The sequence below is a fragment of the Leiobunum rupestre genome, chromosome 6, assembly GCF_980474605.1.
Source record: "Leiobunum rupestre chromosome 6, qqLeiRupe1.1.hap1, whole genome shotgun sequence".
Classification (NCBI taxonomy): domain Eukaryota; kingdom Metazoa; phylum Arthropoda; class Arachnida; order Opiliones; family Sclerosomatidae; genus Leiobunum; species Leiobunum rupestre.
Genome location: NC_143389.1, coordinates 66539407 through 66562940, shown reverse-complemented (window position 1 = coordinate 66562940; position 23534 = coordinate 66539407). Strand labels below are relative to the sequence as shown.

General features: G+C 32.7%; 1 protein-coding gene across 9 annotated transcripts in view; it reads left to right on the top strand.

The window, feature by feature from the left end:
* RhoGAPp190 (Rho GTPase-activating protein 190) overlaps positions 1–19621 on the top strand; it is a 40340-nt gene extending 20719 nt beyond the window's left edge. For 2 of the 9 annotated variants that reach the window (XM_090178841.1, XM_090178838.1), the window contains exons 9-21: positions 158–580; positions 825–1442; positions 4220–4348; positions 4908–5050; positions 5996–6323; positions 9559–9825; positions 10152–10484; positions 11535–11611; positions 11692–11793; positions 13770–14157; positions 15314–15431; positions 18137–18329; positions 18397–19621. In XM_090178841.1, the coding sequence (XP_090034967.1) occupies positions 158–580; positions 825–1442; positions 4220–4348; positions 4908–5050; positions 5996–6323; positions 9559–9825; positions 10152–10484; positions 11535–11611; positions 11692–11793; positions 13770–14157; positions 15314–15431; positions 18137–18329; positions 18397–18441 (3164 nt within the window). In that variant the 3' untranslated portion in view covers positions 18442–19621. Of the gene's footprint in view, positions 1–157; positions 581–824; positions 1443–4219; positions 4349–4907; positions 5051–5995; positions 6324–9558; positions 9826–10151; positions 10485–11534; positions 11612–11691; positions 11794–13769; positions 14160–15313; positions 15432–18136; positions 18330–18396 lie in introns of all 9 variants that reach the window. The other 7 variants (XM_090178842.1, XM_090178840.1, XM_090178839.1 and 4 more) reach the window with 7 other exon arrangements.
* The last annotated feature ends 3913 nt before the right edge of the window (positions 19622–23534 follow it).

Sequence of the window (23534 nt, the reverse complement as noted above, 5' to 3'; positions counted from 1 at the left end):
TCTGAATTTACATATTTTATAAGCATAATTTTTCAATCATTCATAATTTCGTATTCTCGGAGTATTATGTAATTTTTCAGACTACCAATTATCTCCTTGAAACTAATATATTTTGTGCATAAATGTATTTAAGATTTATGGTTTTTTCAATTTTCAGCTGCTTTCTATACGCCATTTTTTAAGGAGGTTTGGGAGAGGAAGCCCCAAATTGAAAAAGCATTCCATATGGAAGATTCAGACTATTCTGTTGACAGCCAAAGGACTCCCGTCCCTCCACCTGTGCCATCCCGTCAAGAATCTTACCACATCAGGAGTGGATCTCTTGATGATGGGGGAGACTCTGAAGGCCTTTATGAACAACTACCTACAGATTCTGGTATGCATGGAATACTTGATGACAGCTGTGATGAGCCTTTATCACCCTCTTCGCCCCACTTAGATGGTAGCACTGGTGCACCTCTTAGCCCCAGTGATGATAGCGATCTCTATGCCAGTGTCTTCCATCCTGGTGATCATTTGCAAGAAAATGGAGAACTGGTAAAACCAAGTAGAGTTAAAAATAGGCGCAGCTTACAAGCAGGTAATGTTTATTAAATAATTTTTTAATTTGCTATTTTTGACATTTTTAGTTGAAGGCTTTTTTATTTGTATTTGTTAAAAAGCTTACTTGTATAAATTTTATCATAGTAATTAAGAATGTGCAAATTTGCGCTTTTGTACTGGCCAATAATCATTAAGGCTTTTCCTGTTTTGTTTTTCTCACCTCCATCCTCACTGTACTTGCTGCTATTACAATATCTTTCCAAAACTAAAATAAACCACAGAACTATATCGTCAAGCATTTCCTAGTACCGAATCGTTAGATCGATCTTTAAGTATGAAGGCTTCATTGGGTCGGGAACCACCTCCTTTGCCTCCAGCGCGACAACACACACCGTCACATTTCTCCCATGACCAAGAATCTCAAGACCCACATTCCAGTGGTGGAATTGATTTGACATTCCCACCACCAATGTCTTCTTTCTCTTCTGGTGGAAGCAGTGGAGGTCCAAGTGGGGGCTCTCCCCCTCCATCGTATCACAGTCAAATGCATTATTCTCCTCGACTTTTGCCCCATCCTTTAACTGGTCATCATTCAACTCATTCCCATCAAACCACAACTGCTTCTTTGTACGCTACCAATAGACGACGTCCGTTAAATAAGGGTGGCTCAGCTGAACAATCTCATCAGCCTCATCAAAAATCAATAGGCCCATTCCCCCGTTTTGATCTGAAAAAGTCTAACAGCTTAAAATCAACTCCGGGAAACATCCCTTCTGCTCCATCTGCACCCAGCCTCAGTGGAGCTGGTGTCTTTGCAAGAAATGATCTAGATTGTTCCGATAGTATCACTGATGATGACGAAGATGACGATGATGATACCCTTTCTTCTGGACTTAGCGGTGATTTGAAAAAAGATTTGATATATTCTGTAACTGATTTTGTGTTGCGTTTTATCATTTCTGTGATGTTTTAAAAGGAAATATTTTAGCAGCATGGCTGTGCATGTTTTTTCAGCACCGGCTTAGTGCGTTTTTCTTTAAGGCATTTACATAATCTTTACTTTTGGCACATATTGTTTTTGTTATCAATTCAAAAAACGCATTTTTGTCAATCCTACGAAATTTATCATTATACAAATTATTGGCATACTTTTAATTAAGTAGTGTTACAAGTGAGTTTCCTATTAAATCTTTTTAGTATAAAAATTTTAAATTGAAAGGTCTTAAGTGTTTGGTTTTGTTAAAGTAGGTATGGAATAACAAAGTCTGGAACAATATTCTATTCCTGACCTTTTCATAGCGATAAATTTGTTACTCCTTGATCAGATAATTTGAAATACAATTAATTATTGGTTAACAAGTCAAGCCTCATTCATGTGACATAGCTTTAATTGGCTTACAAAATTGGCATTTGCACGCCTAATATTTGGAATATTTATGAAAATACAATAATTGGCATGTTTGTGGTTACATGCTTTAGCAGGAAAGTAGCTTCTAGATAGAATTCTTGGTTTAATATGCTTTGCCTCCCCTAACTTACGCAGTCTCAAAACATTATAAAAATATGCTGCTTCTAATGAAAGAAAAATTATATAACTTAAAAAATGTATTTTAGTAATTAATTCCATATGTATTTATGTTATCAGTGGAAGATTATTGAATGAAATCCTGTTACATTTATATTTATGTAAAGTTAGTGGTGAATTGTATTTAGCTTATCACATTGACTGCGAAAAGCCACGAATGCATCTGGGAGAGGAAAGTAGTTGAGGTCAATGTAGACTTTGTTTGTTGTTCCATTTATAATTTTAGTCGAAATAACACATTAAAGGTCAATGCAGACTTTTTGTTGTTCCATTTATAATTTTAATTTTGTAAATAAACTGAACACTTATCGCTTGTGCAGTAGCAAGTAAATCTGTAAGTGAAAATCACCACACAAGTTGATTCAAATATAATTACACTTACAATAACATCGGAACTACCTCGTTCAGCCATAATATATCTCGGGGAAACTTTATAATACAGAAGGAAATTCTTGGGGCAAAAATTAAAAACATACCAACGAGGGGATACAAAACGTTGACCCGGAATCCTCACGGGCAACCATATCTGGGCGAGACAAGGAGAAAGAGACAATGAAATCGCGTGGCGCAGGACATTTATACTGGCCACGCTAGACTGCTATCCCTCTAGCGTCTGATAGCAAAAATATAACTAAAAATGTTCATAAAAAATAGGAGGGTTCACTGTAACGGACACGGACGCTATCCGGTGACCGGATCCGTTACATCGTGTAATGATGAAGTTATTTTATTGGAACGATGAAAACACAAGAAAATAGTGCAATTAGCATAGCAGGGTATAAAACCATGAAAGAATACATCGAATTGCTGATTAAAATTTACAGCATGTATTGAAGTATTTCATATTAGACATTTCCTGATTAATAATTTTTTTCTTATGTGAAAGCTTATGAAAGGTACTATGATTATTTTTTCACTCTCTCACTTTTTTTCTCGAAGCATCAACCAATCATAATTGTTGAGCAAATTAAATGGGTATTAAACTTCCTCTACAAAGAATAAAAATTATACCTCAGGCATTGATTATTGGTTTTGTAATTCAAAATGTCTAGCCCACCAAATCGTAACTTATAAAAGATTATTTTAAAATGACTTCTATACTTATTGAAAAAAAATTAACGTATGTACGTTATACCAGGAAATTATATACGTATATATTTTCCATGTGTAAGACTTTATTGCCATTGTGCATCTAGAAAAATTAATTGGCAGGTAAAACTATATTGAATGTTTAAACATACTAATTTTTTTATTTATTGGCTGGCCCTAGATGTGGAAAAAATAACCTTACTAGAAAGTACAAATTAGGTTTGAAAACTTCTATTCAAACCAAGGGTACACGTCAGATCTACCACACTTTTTCCTTAGACATTCCAAGTGTTTACATGTACATTTTCTAGTTTATGCCTTTTTTTCTACACATATTGTCATTTGTTGAATACCTTCACATGAAAATAAGTAGGCTCCTATTACAAAAAGGAGGTCGAAATGTTTGTATAGTTAGTTTTTTATTTTTCTGAAATCCAATGATTGTTAAAAAAATTAAAAAAAGAGAATAATATTTGTATGAATAATATTGTGACTTTTGTTAATACACTAAATTTTGAACTTACTAAATTCTTACAAAGTGTTATTAGTTTGGTCAAGAACTTATTGATCCCTAAGAAAGATAACTAGTTAAGGTTCTCATTGTTGTTTAACTAAATTAAAGTGGAAGGCTGTGGAGTTTTTTAGAGTGGAATGACGTCATTGCGTAGTTGCGCAAGGTAGCTTTTAGACATTGATAAGTTCTTGGTTGGATCTTAATAATTTATGTATTCTTTGAGCATGCTTTTTTGGAATGCTTTGAATTGTGCCTAAATATAAGGCAGAATATTTCATTTTTTTCTTTTTGTAGGTATGCAAAATTGCCATTTAATATATTTCAATTTTTTAAGTATATTTTAAGTATTTAGCTATAACATACCCTCTGTCTTTTAATATTGGTACTTCCTTAAACTAGTGTTTCCATCTTCTATCCTTTTTTCTCGTTTCTTCTCTGACCCTATGTTCTTTCTGGAATTATAATGGCGGTGGCTACGGCAAGAACAGGTTATGGAGCATATCCACCTCCTCCTGAGCCAGCCCCACCTGATTTACCACCCCCACGCCTCAAGAAGGCTTCCTCAGTCGGCCAGTCTCATCCTGGTCACCATGCTTCCCGAACCAGCTTAAATGAGGGTACTCTTAGTTTAATCTTTTTCTCTTGTATTTCTATTTATTACTTTGCATAATTAGTTTTCTGTAGACTAGTGAAGAAAAAATGATCCTGTACTTTTGTAAAAAATACTTAAATAATGCTTTTATTTCATGCAGAGTCATTTTTTCTTCAACTTATTTCACCTTGTAATTATGGTTATTTATTTCTAACCCGAAATTAAATATTTTACCATAGAATAGATTCCTAAATTATATAGTTTGTGTGGTTTTTGTTTGAAGCCTTATGATAGGAGTGATATACTTCCCAAGACTTAATAGGTATTGTCAAATTTTCAGTTTCATTTTTCCTTTTTTCGCCAATATCTTAAATGGATTTCTATAACTGTGCTCAAATTGTGTGTTCAATGGGTTTTGCACTTTTTATTTTAATTTACTGGATCTGATTCTGCCTTATATTTGATATAGTTTTATTCGTTGTTGAAACGCACAAAAAATTTTGCTGCACTTTTTTGGTTTATGTTTAATTTAATTATCTTAATTTCAAGTTATATTACAAAATTTTTTTTTAATTACTTACTAGGATGGACTGAGAATAGGATTTTTGAACGTGACTATCACTCTAGAACTGAAGAATGGCTTGACAATGAGGTATACCATACGTATCATTCCGAGAGGCAAAAAACAGCGCCTCCAACTAGACCGAAGCCGAACAATAAACCAAAAGTATGTTTTTATTGTTATCAAGGAGAATATATTATTAAGCCATTGAAAAGCAGAAAATTTGCCGTTCATACTGAAAATTCAAGTTATGAGTACAACTATTTTTAGATGTTTCCAATCACAATGAAGACCTATTTTTTTCTTATTCAGTTATGGACGTATGATTTTTAATTTACATATTAAGTAAGGGCCACCTTTACCATTTGACTAATACAGCTTTTTTCATCTATTTATTAAGTTATTATCTGCTATTGTAGTTATGGGGCACATAAATGTATAAAGAATTGAAGCTAACACTTTGAGATTATGAATTAAGAAAGAGGCAAAACTTTTTTCATTCATTCATTTTGTGTGATTTGGAAACTATTCAATGTAGATAAATGATGAAACCACCACTTAATTTCTAACATTTAAATTTATTTAATTGCATAGGATTATAATTATTTTTTAAATTTTAGGACAATAGAAGCTCTGGTGTATTTCCCAGAAAATAAATGCATAGACTTAATGATTTTGAACAATTAAATCATTGTTAAATGTACTATTTATGTTTCAATTGATAAAATGGTATTAATGAAACATATTAATAGCATTAAGTATTAACTCTCTGATATGGTTATTTGTATTAAAACCTTTTTGGATAAATTTTTTCAAAGATCATTTCTACTAGGATTAATGAAAATTTAGCAAAATATGACTTGAAATTAGAGAGTTCAAAGAACATAATTTTATTCTTAAAGATGTTCCATTTGAAATTATTGAAGTCTTGAGTGTTTAAGTCATATAACAAGAAAGTAATTTTTAAATTTCAACAAACTCCATACTTTACAGTCATCTTAGAGCTAAATCTGGCCCTTTTTTTATGAAATATTTTCATGCATGATTTTCTTGACCTAATAATTTTATCTTAAATTGGAGTAGATCTATATTAAAATTTTTCTGTAACAGCCTGGAAAACTCAATCTCAAGCAATTTGAAAACTTAACTGATGCCCTTAATCGACTTAGTACAAATACCACCTCAACTGGTTCACGGACAGGAAAACATCTACACCAAGCTGGAGCAACTCTAGCTAAGATGACTGGCCTCTCAAATGCACCACTTGCTACTCCTGAAAGTATTGACTTAGGGACTGACTATGCTCATGTTAAAGATGCTGTACAAGGGTTTGGTGGAAACCCTAGTGAATATTCTTATTCATTGCCGCAAGACAGTAAACCCAATCGAGTCAGATCTCTAGCACGAAGGCAGGGACACAGAGAAGCCTTTGTCAAAGGTATTATACCACTTTTTGTACTTGCCTTAATGTGTGTTATGTAACCAATTTATAGCACCAGAGCAGCTTTTAAATGCCATAAATGAACTGGGTATTGGTTGTAAAATGGTTTCAAATGATAATTTAATTAAATTGGCATTCTATTGTTTTGTCAAACAAACCTGACAAATATATCGTTACCTTAGTTTATAAAAGTTGTAACTCTAGTTACAAGATTTTAAAACTGAGGTGTGGACCATCCGCATAACTACAGAAAAATATGAGATGTGTTTAAATAAATAAAATATTACATTTGTTAGCAATATTCATAGTGAGAGCGCATGGTGATAAATGGTTCGGAATTTGTATACAGCCCTGAAAATTGATATGCACTTGCCTTGAGCTATACTCTCTACCAGCCTTGTAAATAAGGTTTTTTTTAAACTGGTCCTTCTGACCAGTGACCCCCTAGCATATAAATTATTAAACTGGTCCTTATGACCAGTGACCCCCTAGCTTATGAATAATTTAACTGGTCTCATATAGAATGTTCTAATGTCATTTATAAGCCTAAAAAAACTATCACATGTTTAGAAGTTAGATTATGTTGGTAACATTAACTTTACACGTATTCAAAATAGTTAACTTTATTTTATGAGTACCACAAGAATAGTACAATATGGTACTATCTCACCTAAGACTTCTACCATAGCCTAGAAGACCCTCGTAATTTACAGTATTATCTCTCTTTCTCTAGGCCCCGTAACTCCAGAGTCCCCGGTCTGTTACCGCGTAGCCAGGGTAGCCTACCATACTTGGGGGAAAGCGAGACTAGAGGATTGAGGGTTTGAGGCCGGAGGGGGGTTAGACAGTTCCACTCGTTTGAGGGATGCGAGCGAAGGGACTCTACATTAAACCTCAGCGTGCGGTCGCGGCAGTAGTAAGCGGAGTCGCTGTACATAGAAATCCAGTGAATAGGGAAATCAAAATTGATATAAACCTTGAATTAAAAGGTCATCTCCTATTATTTGGAATTATTAAACTGCCCTTACCAAAAAATAAGTTGGATTTCAGTTTGTATTTAGTTTGTATACACATTATTAGTTGATATTAACTTGGTATTAAGTAAGCTCAAGTTGTCAGCATATTTCAAGTTACTAGTTGAAGGGGTAATAAGTTGTTATTCAGTTGGTAGGAAAATACTTCTTTTGCTAAGTTTGTAATTAGTTGGTTTTTAGTAGTCAGGAAGTTACATATTATTTTTAAGTTGGTTTTAAGTAGTTAAATGTAAAAGTTGATTCTGGTTTAGTTGGAAATAAGTTGATTAATAAAGACGATTTAAGTTATTTTTTAGTAGGCATTTGTCCCAAATACAAACTGAAAACCAAGTTGAAATACAAGTTGTCGTAAGTGGTTTTTAGCCAACTTATTTTTTGGTAAGGGTTGTTTGAAAGTTTTGTGAATATATCTGCAGCATTCTTTTTTGAGGACACATAAAAGATAAAAAGTCGGGTGTTATGTTCTGGGGTTAATTTTCAGGAATGTTTGTTTGAACTTTGGAATTTTAAAGGAGCTTATTTATTTGGACATTTTTTTTTACAATAAACCTTCATCCACTAAATTATTTAGTTCTTTTAGTTATAAAAAAGCCAGTATTATTTTTTTTCGGGGGTAGCTTAACCCCGACCCCAACTTAATTTTGATTCCATACGAATGCTACTCGTGGAGTTCAGACTATAGTGCCACACAATACTTAATCAACGGGCAAATGGCGTCTTAATTTTTATATATGCTCAAAAAAGATATTAATCAAAATTAATTTTTTTTTATAAATGCAGATCTAATTTTTGGTTTTCATTAGTTAGTCTTAATTTTTTTAATTCAAAGGTGTGCTCAACTTACTGTAAATATTTTGAGCCTAAAATTGACAACACTTTTTTAGAAGTAGTATTGCAACATTTTGTAACATTCAGATAAATTATTAAGAGAAAATTTAAAGTTGGCAAAGTTTCCTAAAAACATTTTTAGTTGGATTGCCAATTATTATAGTGCTGATAAAGAATGCATTGAATTTTTATAAAAAGGAGACTATTCCTCAACTGACAACCTTATGGACGAAACTTCTATTTCTTCTCTGACCATTGTGTCTTTAGACAACCTCTTGAATTAAGCTCTGGGGCATCTCTCAACTCCTGTAGCTAATCGTAATGTGAGCTTCTCTGGAACATTTCTCACTTGATTTGAGTTCGCATTGGTCATCATTAATTTCAATGGATTTCCATTGAAGCACCTTTCAATCAATAGGTCATGTACCTCTTGATGGATGCTGTGATAGGCCATCTCTCAAAAGGCAACTGCTCTGTGTCAATGGGCCACCTCAAAAATTATGGACCTGCTGTTAGTAGATCAACTCTCAATGCAAACCCACCTTGAGTCAGTGAGCTTTTTGTCCATGTATTCCCACTGTGAGATAGTGGGTTTTATATCTCTTGGCCAGTGCTACATCTCTCAATGCAAGCCCATTATTGGATTGTAGTTTATCTCTTGATGCAAGGCCACTTTTGACCTCTGGGTCATCCTTCAAGCCAACTCTTGGCCTAATGGCTATCTTTTGATTCAAACCTACTTTTGACCCTTAGTCCATTTCCCTTTTTGCTTAGAAATATAAAAATTACATGAAATTCTGTATGTTTTAGACTTTTTTGAGCTCAGATAATAATTGTTCCATACAAAAATTTTAATAGAGCTATTTCTATTCGTAAGCAAGTTCTTTTTAGCAATAACTAGATCTAAGTTAACCTGCCTTTGCCAAAAAAATGGATTAATATTTGACGACTTAATTGAAATTTTGGCAAAATTATCTTTTTATATTTCTGGCTGGCAGTGCCCTATTTTTTTCGTTTTTGAATATAGCTTGTCCGTAAATAAAATTATTAAAACATCCCTTATGAAGTTTTTTAAGTTAAGGTTATGTAGAATATGTTATTGTCAGAATTTTGACGCCTCTCAATTCATCGCTTCTGGTCTCTTGCCCACGATTAGCTCCTTTTTACTTCTCAGTTTAGCATGCTACCACCAACTGTACTGCCATAGTATAGTTATTTGAATCTAACAACTTAAATGGGGAAACATAATTTTTCCCATAAATTTGTTGCACTTAAATATTTCACTTCGAGTAGCACATTTTTCAAGTTTCGCTCTTTTTGATGGAAAATAAAATGAGTAATTTTTTTATGCCCTACCAATTTAAAATCAGACTCGGACTCTGACAGCGAGTGGAGTTCCTTAGAGCGTCGACAACAAAGAGATATGTATTGTAAAGTTGGAAGAAAAGTAACTTTACACAAGAAGTTGCGTAAGAAAAGAGGAATACCTGTGGCTCCACCTAGGCTTCCTTCTTACGAAGGTCCAACACCTCCCCCTTTACCCCTCTATCATCCATCTCAAATGCGGGGTTCATCGGCTAGTAGAGGTAGTGGAGGCTTGGTTTCAGCTCAATCGCTAGATCCATTAATGGATAAAGGTATTAATAATAAGCATCACTCTAATTATTGTGAAATTCACTGGATTTATTTTGAGTTACTGGCATAGCATGGCATGGATTAATATAAATGGTTGCTGTTTTTATTTTAACACTCTTTTTACAACACTAAATAATTTGGAAAAATATTGTTTTATCTATATATTGTCAAAATGTACCTGGTACATGATTACTACTTTAAACGTAGTTTTATTTGATACAATTTTTTAAAGCATTTTTTATCAATACAATCTATCTTTTCTCTTCTTCCTTCAACCCTCTATCTTTTCAATCACTTCCTATTATCAATTTGTAAAACACAAAATCAGTTAGCGGAGAAATGACGCCTCCTTCAGAAGGAAGTGATCTTTCTCAAGAGGAAGACCCACGCTTTAAAGCATCCATACATCGCCCTAAATACAAAAATAAAAGGTCTTTCCGCTTGAAGAAAAAGAAGCTTCTTCATCAAACTCTCCCGTCTTGCGCTCCTGCTGCACTGTCAAGTCTAGCGCGTCATCAAACCCCATTAATTGGTACTAACTCTCCACTTACTTCTGGTGGAGTGAATCGACATCAATTACAGCAGTCTTCAACCGGAGTAGTAGCAAGCTCACTTGAACCAATAAACTTTGCAACTGAAGCAAATCTTATATCACCTCTGTGTAAGTTTCCTTGCACCAAGACCTCAAATGCATATCATCAACAGTATTGCTATGTTCGATGATCTGTAGAAGTTTATGAAAACCATTAGGCTGTTTTTCACATGGATTTAAAATTATAAATATTTACATTTTTATATACTTAGCCTTATTTTAATTAATACCCAAGAATGAATGCCTTTGTGTAAAGTGTCCTTTGATTTGTTACAGGTTTTACAATTCCTAGCGTGAATGTAGTAGTTAAATTTGTTTTAAGTTAAATTTTTTAGTTCAATAACACCAAATTTAAACTGCAGTATAATAAAGTTTGTTGTTACAGGTAGCTATTTATCCTGGTTTTTAGGTTAGGAATTTGGTTTGTAGCTATTGGAGTTGTTTGTTGCTCAAATTGGTCGTGTACTTCATTTTTTTTGCTTATAATTTTTTTTTAAACCTTTGCGGTTTTTCTAAAATGTGCTGAACCTGTATAAATGTTTTAGTATTTACTTTTAGTCTAAGAGGGCTTTAAAAAAATTCTAATGATTAATAGTTATTTAGATAAACACTAAAAAAGCTTTTATTAATGTATTTTAACAAGTAACAAACTTCAATTTTTCTTGAAATTTAAAGATTAAACCAAACCTTAATTTCTTTATTGATGATATGAGATTTTTTGTTTCATTTTTGGGCAATAACCTTACCCACTCCTTTTATCAAATTTTATGTATCATAAGTATTATTTGGCTTGCCATACCTTGTAACTGCATATCTTAAAACTAATTTGATATTTCTGTGTTCCATTTGATTGATTAATTAGGCTTATTGTAAAGCATCATGAGTTTTTATAGAAAATTTGTATGGGTCAAACCATTTAAGGAAATATTAAGGGATATTTTAAAAATGTTCTGATATTTTTAATTTTTTGCATCTTGTATTAATTTTTCTGCACATGTTTGCACCCTAATGAACCACAATTTTTATTTTATTTATTTTTATTTATTTAACTTAAGTTTAATTTTGACTTTTAGCTTTTTTAATTAAATCATATTAATGTTTTTGTGCTTATAATTTTAGCTAAATTAAAAGTGGAACAAACTTTGCAATGCAAACCACCTGGGGAAGAAGATACCAAATCTTTAATTTCTAATATGGTAAGCTCTTAGTGATGGTTAAGTCTAGAAATATGCCAGTATTTTATCTAAATATATGCTTCCAAAATAAAAATTTGTAGGAAAAGGTGGACCATGCAGCGGAGAAAACCAATAAGAAGAAAGAAGATAGAAAAAAACTGAGGGATGATGAGAAACAAGAAAAAAGACGGCAAAAAGAGGAAGTATGTTTCACTTCTCTAATAATTTTAATAGCAGTAACTGTTTGATTTAAATAAATTGAGTAGTAAAATTTGAAGGACCAGTGCTACGCTATTCTATATATCACCTAGTTTGAATTTTAAAAGTTATTAATATAAATAGCACATTCAACTAACAAATAGGTATACATGGCTATTTCCCTATTAGTGTCATTCTTTCAGCTAAATATTGGTTGCAATTTCCTTTTAAAAAGCCAAAGAGCTGCACAACAGAAGATGCAAAAACCAAACTACCTTTATGTCAGTTGACATGATGCCAGTTGAGAATTTCAAAAGTGGTGGCTGCTGTCTTTTTAATTTCAATAAATCCAAACTTGGAAATTTAATTACCAAATAGCTATTACTATTGTTCAACACAGCATATACCTTTCAAGAAAACATTTCATGGTTTTTCTGTTAAATATTAAACATTTAAGTCTTAACATGGGGTTCTTATTACAACATTTTCCCTTAGTTTTGAAGTTATACTTTTAAAGATTTTTAATACGTAGAGCATAAAGAGGCTAGTTTACATATTGGTCCTCTAAATTTAAGTTAAAACAGAAGAAAGAGATAAGTTTGAAATTTGTCAAAAAAAATCCAGTCCTTAGGTAATCTAAACTTCAATTTAAACAATTTTAAGTCTTTGATATTTATACTTTTTAGTTCCAGTGGTAGCGCATTCCAAAGTATTGCTGTGATTACTATGCAGCCCAGAGGTTTGAGCATTTGGGTATGCATCGGTTAGAGACGTATGACGTCTCGAATATCACGGCCGGGCAGATTTTAAGCTTTATGTCGGCAATAGGACTTATTTAAGTCACCCAGTTTGGGGATGCACAATGGACCTTAGGTCGAAGTGTTTGGCTTGCCACCCCACTCAATAATAATAATAATAATAAAGTATTGCAAGACAATAAGATATTTTGGTTTCACTATGATTTGAGTTTTGGGTTTGAATAAATAAATTGGTATGAGATCCTCTGGTGTTATGCGAATGCATAAGGTTAACATTAGTAAACAAACTTGTTATGTAAGACAGGTGTAAATCATGAAAAGTTTTGAAGACAAAAGTGGCTGTATGAATTTTTCTTCGTGTACCAAGTATAGTCCATGATAGCTGCGTATGAACATATTCTGTTGAAGTTCTTCGGTTAAATAAGTCCTATTGCCGACATAGGTGGGGTGGCGGAGTGGTTAGCACTTTCGCCTCGCGGCAAGAGGAGCCGGGTTCGATCCCAGCTTGTGGCACTGGGTGAAAACTCAGAACAACTCCTTCCGCGTTGAGTTTGCAAGTTCTCTCCCCACTGGTTTAAGGGGTTTTCCCCCGAGTTCTTCGGTTTCCCCTTCCATAAAAACTTGCTTAGGTTAACGGTAATAGTTAGTGTAGGGAGCTGTTGGCTCGATCTCGTGGCATGCAGGGCTTGCCACCACCCTCCTACGCATTATAACCCGGCCACCTGAATTAAGGCTTCAAAAGTCGCGTGATGACTTAGGCCTAAGGTGGTGCCTTGGGTATTAGCCTAGCTGATTATTATTATTATTATTATTTATATCGATACTCCTAGGATAATCTTTCCCATAGAGTTTTGAAATACTTGCAGTCGTGATAAGTTTTCGTGAGATGCATTGCAGTATAATATATCTCCATAATTAAAGATTGGTAAGATAGAAGTTTTATACCTAAGCAACAGAATGTGAGATGGCAGGAATTGTTTTACTATCCTAAGTATGGAAATTCTTGATTTGATTTTACTAATTATACTTTGAATTTGAGGAGTCCATGTTTGGTTTTCATCAAGGTGGAAACCTAAATATCTGATTGTTTTTACTCTTTTAATCCCAGTAATTGGTAAAGAATTTACTTCGACTATTTTAAAAACATTTTCAGTTAAATCTTCAACAAAAAAATGTAATATTTTAGTGCTATATTTTTTATGGTGTTTTTTGTTTATTTTTAGGAAAGACAAAAACGTCAAACAGAAAAGAAGAAGAAAAAAACTGCAAATAATACAAATCAGGCAAATAAAGGGAATTTGGCCAATCAGGCAGCTCAAGAAATGGAAGATTTTGTACAGTCTGATCAAGTGGCAACTCCCTTATTTGTGGAGAAATGTATAGTATTTATTGAAGAAGAAGGATTAGACTCTGAAGGAATTTATAGGGTACCAGGAAATCGTGCTCATGTTGATCTGCTATTTCAAAAATTTGACGAAGACTCAACAGTGTCAATTCGTGAATTGGACATTCCAGTCAATGCTGTGGCAACTGCTTTGAAGGATTTTTTCTCAAAACGTTTACCTCCTCTCTTACCAGCTTCGGTCATGGATGAGCTTACTGGTATTGCAAGTGAATATCTCTTTTTATTTTATTTAAACTCTTAAGCCTAAATTGTTTATATTTCCTAACTTGATTAAGAAAATGTAAAGAGAGCATAACCTCGTTAAGAGTACCAAATTTAGTTAGCCTAGCAAAAATTTTCATTGGCAAATACTAATTCAATTTTATGAATATAAGATCATGTTTAGTAATTTAATATTCACTATAGATTGACTGTAAATTGCAGTGGGTCATTAATAACATTGCTGTTAGCAAAAAAAGTTCAATTAAAGTAAACCTATAGTAAATTGATAGGTTTACAGTTTATTCTCATCTTGAAATCCTGCCTAATTTGACAAGCGTTCGGGTTTATTCTTACAGATTGAATTACCATGTATAACTTTTGACAATTTATTTAATTTGAGGATGGAATTTTAAACTCAATGTGGGAAGTGCATATATTTTGTTCTGTCAGTTCCAGCAGAAAATCTGCTCTTCCTATACGTATTCTGTAACCACCACTGGATTCTTGATTTGGTCATTAAATTTAGCCAGAAGTTAATTCTGGCTAGATTTTTTTGACCAAATCAATGGTTGGAAGTTAAATTAATTAATTCAGCACTTTTTTGGCATTGTTTGTTAGTTTTCAAATAGTTTTAAAAAACTTGAGTGCTTCCTGAGAGTATACTCAATTTAACAAATTGCAAAACTACCACTGAATTCTTGGCATTTCAAAGTTTCGCCTAAACTTCAATTCAAGTTAATTTGGATTAAATTTTAAAGATGTGTGAATTCTGTTGTAGTCATACAAATTGCCTGGAGAATATTAAGTCTGTAAAAAGGCAACACAATGTAGAGAAAAATGATGCAGAAGTGAAAAGTCACTGACACTTTGACAACATTTAAATAAAGGTCTGAGGCTGTAATTACAACTTAAAACAAGTCTAAAGAAGATAAATGTTTGAAATGAAAAAATCTGAAAATTTTTACTTAACTTTTTTTAAAGTAATTACCCTTGGTTCAGTATTAAAATTTTTATGTGGAAGTATCCCTTCAACTAGACTTTGTTATACTGTATATTTATACTTAAGATACATTCTTTTAAATTATTAATACTTGAAAAATTAATACGAATTGTATTGTTTTATGACGTATCAATTTATTTTTCAATTGTTTTTTACCACTGTTGGTTGTGTAGGAATTCAGGATAAAAGTTGTCGTCTATTTGCACTAAGAGATCTCCTGAAGAAGCTGCCAGATGTTAACTTTCAAATCTTGAAATATGTGTTCCAACATTTTGTTAAGTAAGAGCTTTACATTTTACTTTTTGTTCAGAGTTAAAGCATTGTTTTCTGTAAAATTGAGTTTTTTAGTACATTCATAGGCTAAGTACTAAGTACTTAGCCTCATACAACAATATATCCTTCCATGTTGGATTATCACTCTATCCTCTATGGGCATAACTGGGCTTCAGGGGGTGTGATTTGAACTGTCTAAGAATTTTTTTTCTACTATATCGACTTCCTCAATGTTATGAAATCTTTTCCACAGGAGGGGCACTATTTATAACCATTACCCCCAGGCATACACAACTTTATTAAACCACATAGCCTGGTTGTCCAACTGGTAATATCATTGATGTAGAGTGAACACATTTTAGTAGTGATGGGCACTGACTGCTATGAGATTGGTATTTGTTCCCTTACCAAAAAATAAGTTGGGTTTCAGTTTGTATTTAGTTTGTATACACATTATTAGTTGGTATTAGGTAGGCTCAAGTTGTCAGCATATTTCAAGTTACTATTAAAGGGGTAATAAGTTGTTATTCAGTTGGTAGGAAAATACTGCTTTTGCTAAGTTTATAATTAGTTGGTTTTTAGTAGTCAGGAAATTACAATATTTTTAAGTTGGTTTTTAGATGTTTCCCTAGTAGGATTTAAGTTGCTTTTAAGTAGTTAAATGTAAATGTTGATTCTGGTTTAGTTGGAAATAAGTTGATTAATAAAGAGGATTTAAGTTATTTTTAAGTAGGCATTTGTCCCAAATACAAACTGAAAACCAAGTTGATATACAAGTTATCCGAAGTGTTTTTTAACCAACTTATTTTTTGGTAAGGGTTACAAATATTGTAATTTTTACTGATAATCTTTGTGTCCAAATTCCTCAATTTTTACCGATTAAGGGGAGGAATATTAAACGGATACATAAGGGAGGGTTATTATTATTATTATTATTATTACTAGGGGTTTGGTCAAGCCCTACCCAGCACTTGGACAAGAGGTCCATTGTACAGCCCCACCATTTTAGACCTGGAAAAGCCCTGGGGGCCTATTTTGTAAATATTCGAAATCCAATTTTCGATCGAAAACTACATTTCGAACTTCGAGATCTTGACGAATGGTGTTCGGTAATGATTTCGAATAAGCCTAAATCAATGTAAATTGTCAAAGTCGATCTCGACATGGTATAGGGTATCGAGATCGAATTCTCATTCGATCTCTTACAGAATCGCCCCCCAGTCTCCGAAATGAAGTTTCTTACTTTGACAAGTCTACGAAATCGCGCTAAAGTTGCAAGGAATTTCGGATTTTCTAGCAGACGTGCAAATTGCTCGTGTGAAGAATATACTAATAAAGCTGTGTCTTGTGATGTAAGAGCAACATTTTAACAAGATGGGCAATACCAGCGGAATGTTGAAACTTTCAACAAGAATTTTGCCCAATATTTTCATCCTCTTACAGGATATGTACTTAAATGGGCTTAAGGCTGTGAATGTTTTTAAGAGTTTCTAAGCTTTAGAATACTCAGTCTGTCTATATTATCCAGTAATCAAAAATTGCGATTGACTAGTAAAAAGTTATGTCCAGGATATTTCTTTTTCTGCTTGCAAGGTTTTTCTTTCAGCGTTTCATATGTTCTTGAAATTAAAGTAAGCGAAACTTCATTTAGGGTCACTAGCTCCAAAACTTCAATGGAACTTTTGTTGTTGCTCAGAAACACTATTCTGACAAATTTGCAGTATATTTTGTAGTTAGATAAGAATTTAATTATTTAACCTTGTAACTGAGATATATTTAAGGTCAGGCAATGTATTAAGTCCATTTTCTCTTTCCATTTTAAAACTTTTTTTAGCTTACTTTGAATCGCATATAGAACTATGTATTTTTCATTGTTCTAGTGATGGCCTGTTTTGTAACATAGCAATTTCTAAAATTTGACTAAATGAAAACAAGCCTGAAATTTCTGCAGATATTTCTGCGCAGAGATAATTTATTTCAGAAACAAACTCTTTATTGGTCAAATATGGTCCTAAAATTTACTTATTTTAAAAATAAGCATTGTAATAGGGTAAAATAGTTTTGAGAAATCTGAATTCAACAAAAAAATCCAGTTTTAACCAGCAAAACCAGCCCAATAGATTTTTTCCAACCCTTTGGTAAAATGTATGTAAAGATTGAAGCTATTAGCTAATAATTATGACTTGGTGTGAGAGGTCAATGTGGCCATTGGTTTACTGTGAATATGCCCCTGATTCCCATAATCTATTACCAACAACTACCCATCCAAACTATACTTGCTTAAGATAGAAAAAAAAATTAAGTGAGTTTATAATGCTTTCACTACAACGTGTTCTAAAACAACTTTTATGCTTTTTTCAGCCTTCTAACATTTATTTAGATAAGTTAATGCTATCGGCAAATTATAATTGAAATATTGAAAAAGGTATTAATGGGTAATAATAAACGTTTGTCTTTTTCAAACTGATTTAGTTTTTTGAAAGATTTATGTTCGCGGTTTTTAAATCAAAAGGACAGTTAATTTTTTTACAAACTTGAGATTAAATTTAAATGTCTAATTCTTAAAATAATCTAATCAGGTGCAATGATAGGGAGGAACACCTAAAAATCACCAGGGCCATACTGATTAATGTCGAACCTAATGAAACAATTTTTCACATTTGAAGACTATTATACTGATATTTAAAGTGTTAATGTATTTTTAATTTTAGAATTGCTGAAAACTGCAAGTTAAACAGCATGGACAGCAAAAACTTAGCCATTTGTTGGTGGCCAACTCTTCTTCCATTAGAGTTTAATGACATGCTCATGTTTGAACGAATGAGACCGCATTTAGAGGATTCTGTTCAAACTATGATTGATCAGTTTAGGTTTCTATTCTGTGACCAAGAGGAAGTAGTCATGGTGTGATTTATTTTTATGACAAATATAAATGAAAGAAGTATTTAGAAAAATTTGTTGAATACTTTAGATGGTGCACCTGAAGGAACTGAAATGTGAAAAGGGTAAAGTGTAAAGCATTGACAGAACTTGTTTAGGAATTCTGATTTTGCATCTGGGTTTTCCCAAACCATAAGAAGCATTTCATGTGGGTGCTAGAGAAACTATTTATTGAAATTCGCCCTTTATTATAGTTTTCATATAAATTATTCTGATCTTTGGATTTTACATGTAAACCGCACAAATATGCTACCAGTTTATTTTATGATAGTCAATCTGGCTAAAGATAAAAACAATAAAACATATATATATTTAATAAAAGTCCCATGTCAATAACTTGATTTGGAGTGCCATCTTTGGATGTCATCAAGGATTCACATTTAAAAATGTACCAAAAAACTATTTAAAAATTCATTGGATAATGTGTGTGCGTGTGGCTGTTTGCGTCTTTCCCATCCTAAGCCAAATAAAATGTCAAATTAAAGTAACCATACGTCTGTGTAGAATATGGTCGCCTGAAATATGCTGCGTTGTAGTTTTTGGTCACCTTGGCTAATGAGTTCCCCTTATACATTAAAAGTCTTATGTCTTACTGAACTTAAATGCATTTAGGTATTTCTTCCAAAGTTTTTTAATGTTTTGGAAAATGAAAGAACTCTAGTAGTAGATTTGAGTCCCAAATGCCCCCTCAAAATTAAGCAATTTATCTTATATAAAAGTCAATTATTTTATAATTGTGATATGTAAATTTTTTTTATGAAAGAAATGTACAGATGTGTAAAGAAATTTAGATCTTTTTCAGTATAGATACAAAAATTTTATTTTATTAGGAATTATTTGCTTGTATATTTAAATGAAATAACAAATTAATTTCTTAATTCTCGGTATGACTAGAAACGTTTACTTAATATTCCATCGCATGTAGGCCATTTTAAACTTATTTAATACACTTGGTCCAGTAGTTTGGTGAATAATTCTCCAATCTGATAATTAATGCTCATTTAAGAAATATTTTCTCACAAGTTACTAGTTACCAAAAATATTTAATTGATTGAGTTTTAATCCATCATTTTACTGGGTGCATTTGTTTGCTACTATAAGTAGTAATTTTTGGCAAGCCTGTTTTCAGCATGTAACAAAGCTATGGTGGAAAAATTATGTACAGACAAATCATCATAGCGTTTTAGGAGAATTAGACAAAACGCCAAATGCGTGTGTATGTATAAAACAAAATAAAAACTTTGATATTTAAAAATTGGTTTAATATTTACTTTTATCTGGGTCAAAGTTGTAACCCTTCCAATACAGTTATACATTGACAAATACTAAATTCATGACCACATTACGCGTAGGTATTTATAAATTAATTTTCATTTGTTTAGTTTTAAATGAGTTGGGGCACATACAAAATGGTTTTAATTGAGATGCAGTTGCAACTTCTTATACCAAGAGCAGAATCATAAAATGTGTAGCGATATGTATAGAAACAATAATAGCATCTTTATTATTATCTGAAGCTATTTTACATACTGATCCGCTATGTACCATTTAAATAAATAAATAAAAACTTCATTACTACGTGTCGCATATTAATTAAAGACTAACATTTTACGATAATTTAAACAATTAAAAAGTTTAAAATTAGAGAATGGTCAGCCAGGAGTGCTATCCAAAGAATAAACTACGTTAATAATAATAAATTCTTTAATTAGAGGCACCAGCTCAGTACAGAAAACGGGTGAAGTGAACTACAGCGGTCTCATTGAATTTTAGATTAATTTTGGTTGCGCCTGTTATCACGTAGATGCCGCGTGTATTTTTTATTTTGGCCGCAAATTATTATTTTTTTTATGTAATTTTAAAAATTTCACATTTTTGGGCATTTTCACGTGTTTCGTTGTACTTATTTCCGTCGTGTGTTCGCCGACACCACAGTTTCGGTGTCCTAATAATTTCCACGTGATATTCCCGATATTCCCGTACTTAATAAAATCAGTTTTTGTTCATTTTCTAGGTGTTTGTATTTTTGGGCCACAAACGCTTATTTCAGGTTGATATTAAAAGTATATACTTGATGCGTAAGGCTTGGTACTGTCCTCTAGATCGCGTTATAGATGGCCCATCGCTTTTTTTAGTATGGGGTTGGGGAGGCGCCGCGAGCCCCCAGCGCTTGAGCGAAGTGAGTGCGCGGCGCCGACAGGCGCCAATACGGGGAATCTCAAAGTGCGTCTGGCGCCAATACGGGGAGTTACTATTTAAGGTGATCACTAATTACGATGCCACTAGGTACTATTACGTAAGCCCCACCGTCAATGCTCGGAATGGGGCTGGGGCGCGTCAGAAAAGTTGTGTCGACGGATACAAGATGGAACTATTTTTTAGAAAAACGTTAGTAATCCCCTAAAATGACTATTTTTTTAAAATTAAGTTAATTATAAAAATTATCATTTGCGGCCCGAAAAAAATAACTTCGTAATCTACGCGTCAAGCGCTACATTCTCCGCCCAAAAAAAAACAAAAATGGTAATCCCCTAAAATTACTACTTTTTTAAAATTAAGGTAATTAAAAAAATAATTATTTGGGGCCCAAATAATTAGTTTCGTAATCTACGCGTTAAGTGCTACATTCTCCGCCAAAAAAATACAAAAAACGGTAATTCCCTAAAATTACTACTTTTTTAAAATTAAGGTAATTAAAAAAATAATTATTTGGGGCCCAAATAATTAGTTTCGTAATCTACGCGTTAAGTGCTACATTCTCCGCCAAAAAAATACAAAAAACGGTAATTCCCTAAAATTACAACTTTTTTAAAATTAAGTTAATTAAAAAAATTATAATTTGCGGCCCAAAAAAATATTATCGTAATCTACGCGTCAAGTGCTACATTCTCCGCCAAAAAAAAAGCAAAATTACATGAGGCCGCTGTAGTTCAATTTTGCCCAGAAAACGACTGATTTTCTGTAGGGTTCGTTTGTGGCACTAAATTTACTATGGTATTTTATAGATAAAAAAATTTAAAATTTTATGCTCTAAAAAAATTTTTTTAATTATTATTTCTATAAGTCTCAGTGTTCTCTTGTGCTTTAATTTCAAATGGTAGGTGGTTCCAAATTCTTATACCACTATGTAGAGCACTTCTCTTCGTGTAGATCGATACCTTCACTTTTATGGAGCTTAGTCTACTTCGCTAATTCTGGTTTTATGGTGCAATACTCATTTAGTTGAAATGCGCAATCTACAAATTTTATATTTGATTTTGTTAATTATGCTTTCCATGTGTAATTTCCATGATAAGGCTTCATCAAGTATGAAACCAGGATATTAGCTTCATTTACTCTATATCTTAGAGATTAGTAATTCATTTGTCTTTCACCATACTTAATTTGTTTTTAGACCCAAAAAGAATAAATTCTGACTTGCATGCCTTTTATAAACATGTCAATATCCTCAAACCATTTAACACAATTTCTGTAATCCTCATCTAACTCATTTATAACTACATTTGGGTTTTCATTATGGGTAAACATTGCCATTCCATCCGCAGATTGATAAGGATTTGTGTACTTTAGAGCCTTGGAAAAATCATTAACATAAATTGTAAATGATAATTTGTTTTATTACGCAGCTAGGAATTAATACAATTAGAAGTTTCTTTTTAAACCAAGGCATACTTCTGCGCATGGTTCCTACCTAAGGTGATTGATTTTTCTCAGTCACTCTGGTATGGAACCATACACAGAAGTATTCCTTGTTTTAAAAAGAAACTTCTAATTGTTTAGAAAGTGGTCCCATTATGGAACACAAAGTGTAAAATTTTTTAAGGATTAGACTTTATTATTTATATTATATTATATTAATATATTACATTCGATCAGAGATTCATACTGTGTGAATTTTGGTTTTTGCTGATAGAGTTGGATATAGAGAATTTAAAATATTTCTGTGCAGTCAAGTTGGGTAATTTTTTTATCAAGTGCTCGATTAAGAGCCAAATTTCCCTATTCGAGTAATTGAGTTGTTAAGAAAAACATTCAGGCACTCGAACAAGGTTTTTTAGTTGGGTAGTCATGTAGTTTAAGAAAAGCACTAAATAGTAAGTGATTTAGAAATTAGTTTTACTAACCATGCTTATTAATTTAAATCTAAAACGACATTTTATCCTTAAATCACATTTAGTGAAATTGAATAGCAATGATTACCCATGTAAGAGGCGTCCATGCTACCTCCAAACCACAGTGAAATTGGGGGCAATTTTTTTAGTTGCCAGTTAGGGTGCAAAAATGTGCTCCGCCTTTTGCTTCTTCAGAGGGGACCAAATGGTAATGATAAAAGAGTTGATTTGTGTTAAAAAACTTATGGTAATAGTTAAAAGCTTTAACAATTACTCCCTAATTGTATTATTTTTATTAGATATTAGGAATGTATGGGATTATGAAGTTCAAGTGCCCGCTGAGATCCCTTTCATGAGCTATGATGCACTAATAAAATATTGAAGATTGCTTACCCTCTTAGAAAAATGTATGAGGCGCGCCCATGTCTGTAACTCAGGGTTGGGCACAATTTTGCCAAGGGTGGAAGAAACTAGATTTTTCCGCGGGTTTTTCCACCTTTTGTTTTCCTGTTAAAAACCGTGTGGAAAATCCTACTTCCATGGTTAATCCACCTCTAGTGGCAAAATTCAATAAAAAATAAATAATAAAAGCAGTATATTCTTCTATTCTATTCACTCTTCTGGCCTTTTTTAATCTCTCCTATATGCAATGACCAAATTAGTCACTTAATAGATATATCAATGATTAATTTAGCATGAAAAGAGTTTTTTCCGGTTTTTCCCATATGTCCCGGCAAAAACCTTTAACTTGTATCATTAATCATAGATACAATTCAAAAACAAACCAACAAGTCCATTAAACTGTCTGAAATTAATCCATTTTTCAGCCTGTATAAAATATAGCCAGTACTTCAGCTTTATGGAACTTCCTGGTATTGCTCCAAAAATAATTGGTGACAGCTCCATTCCCATCATTATTATAAAGATCCATGCATAGTGTTATGTATTTACCTTAACCAACTATACATAGATGGCGACAGTGTCTCCATCATCAGTTTTATTATGTAATAGATAGAGGGGTATGTAAAAAGAAGAAATCAGTTTCTCGAGTGACTTG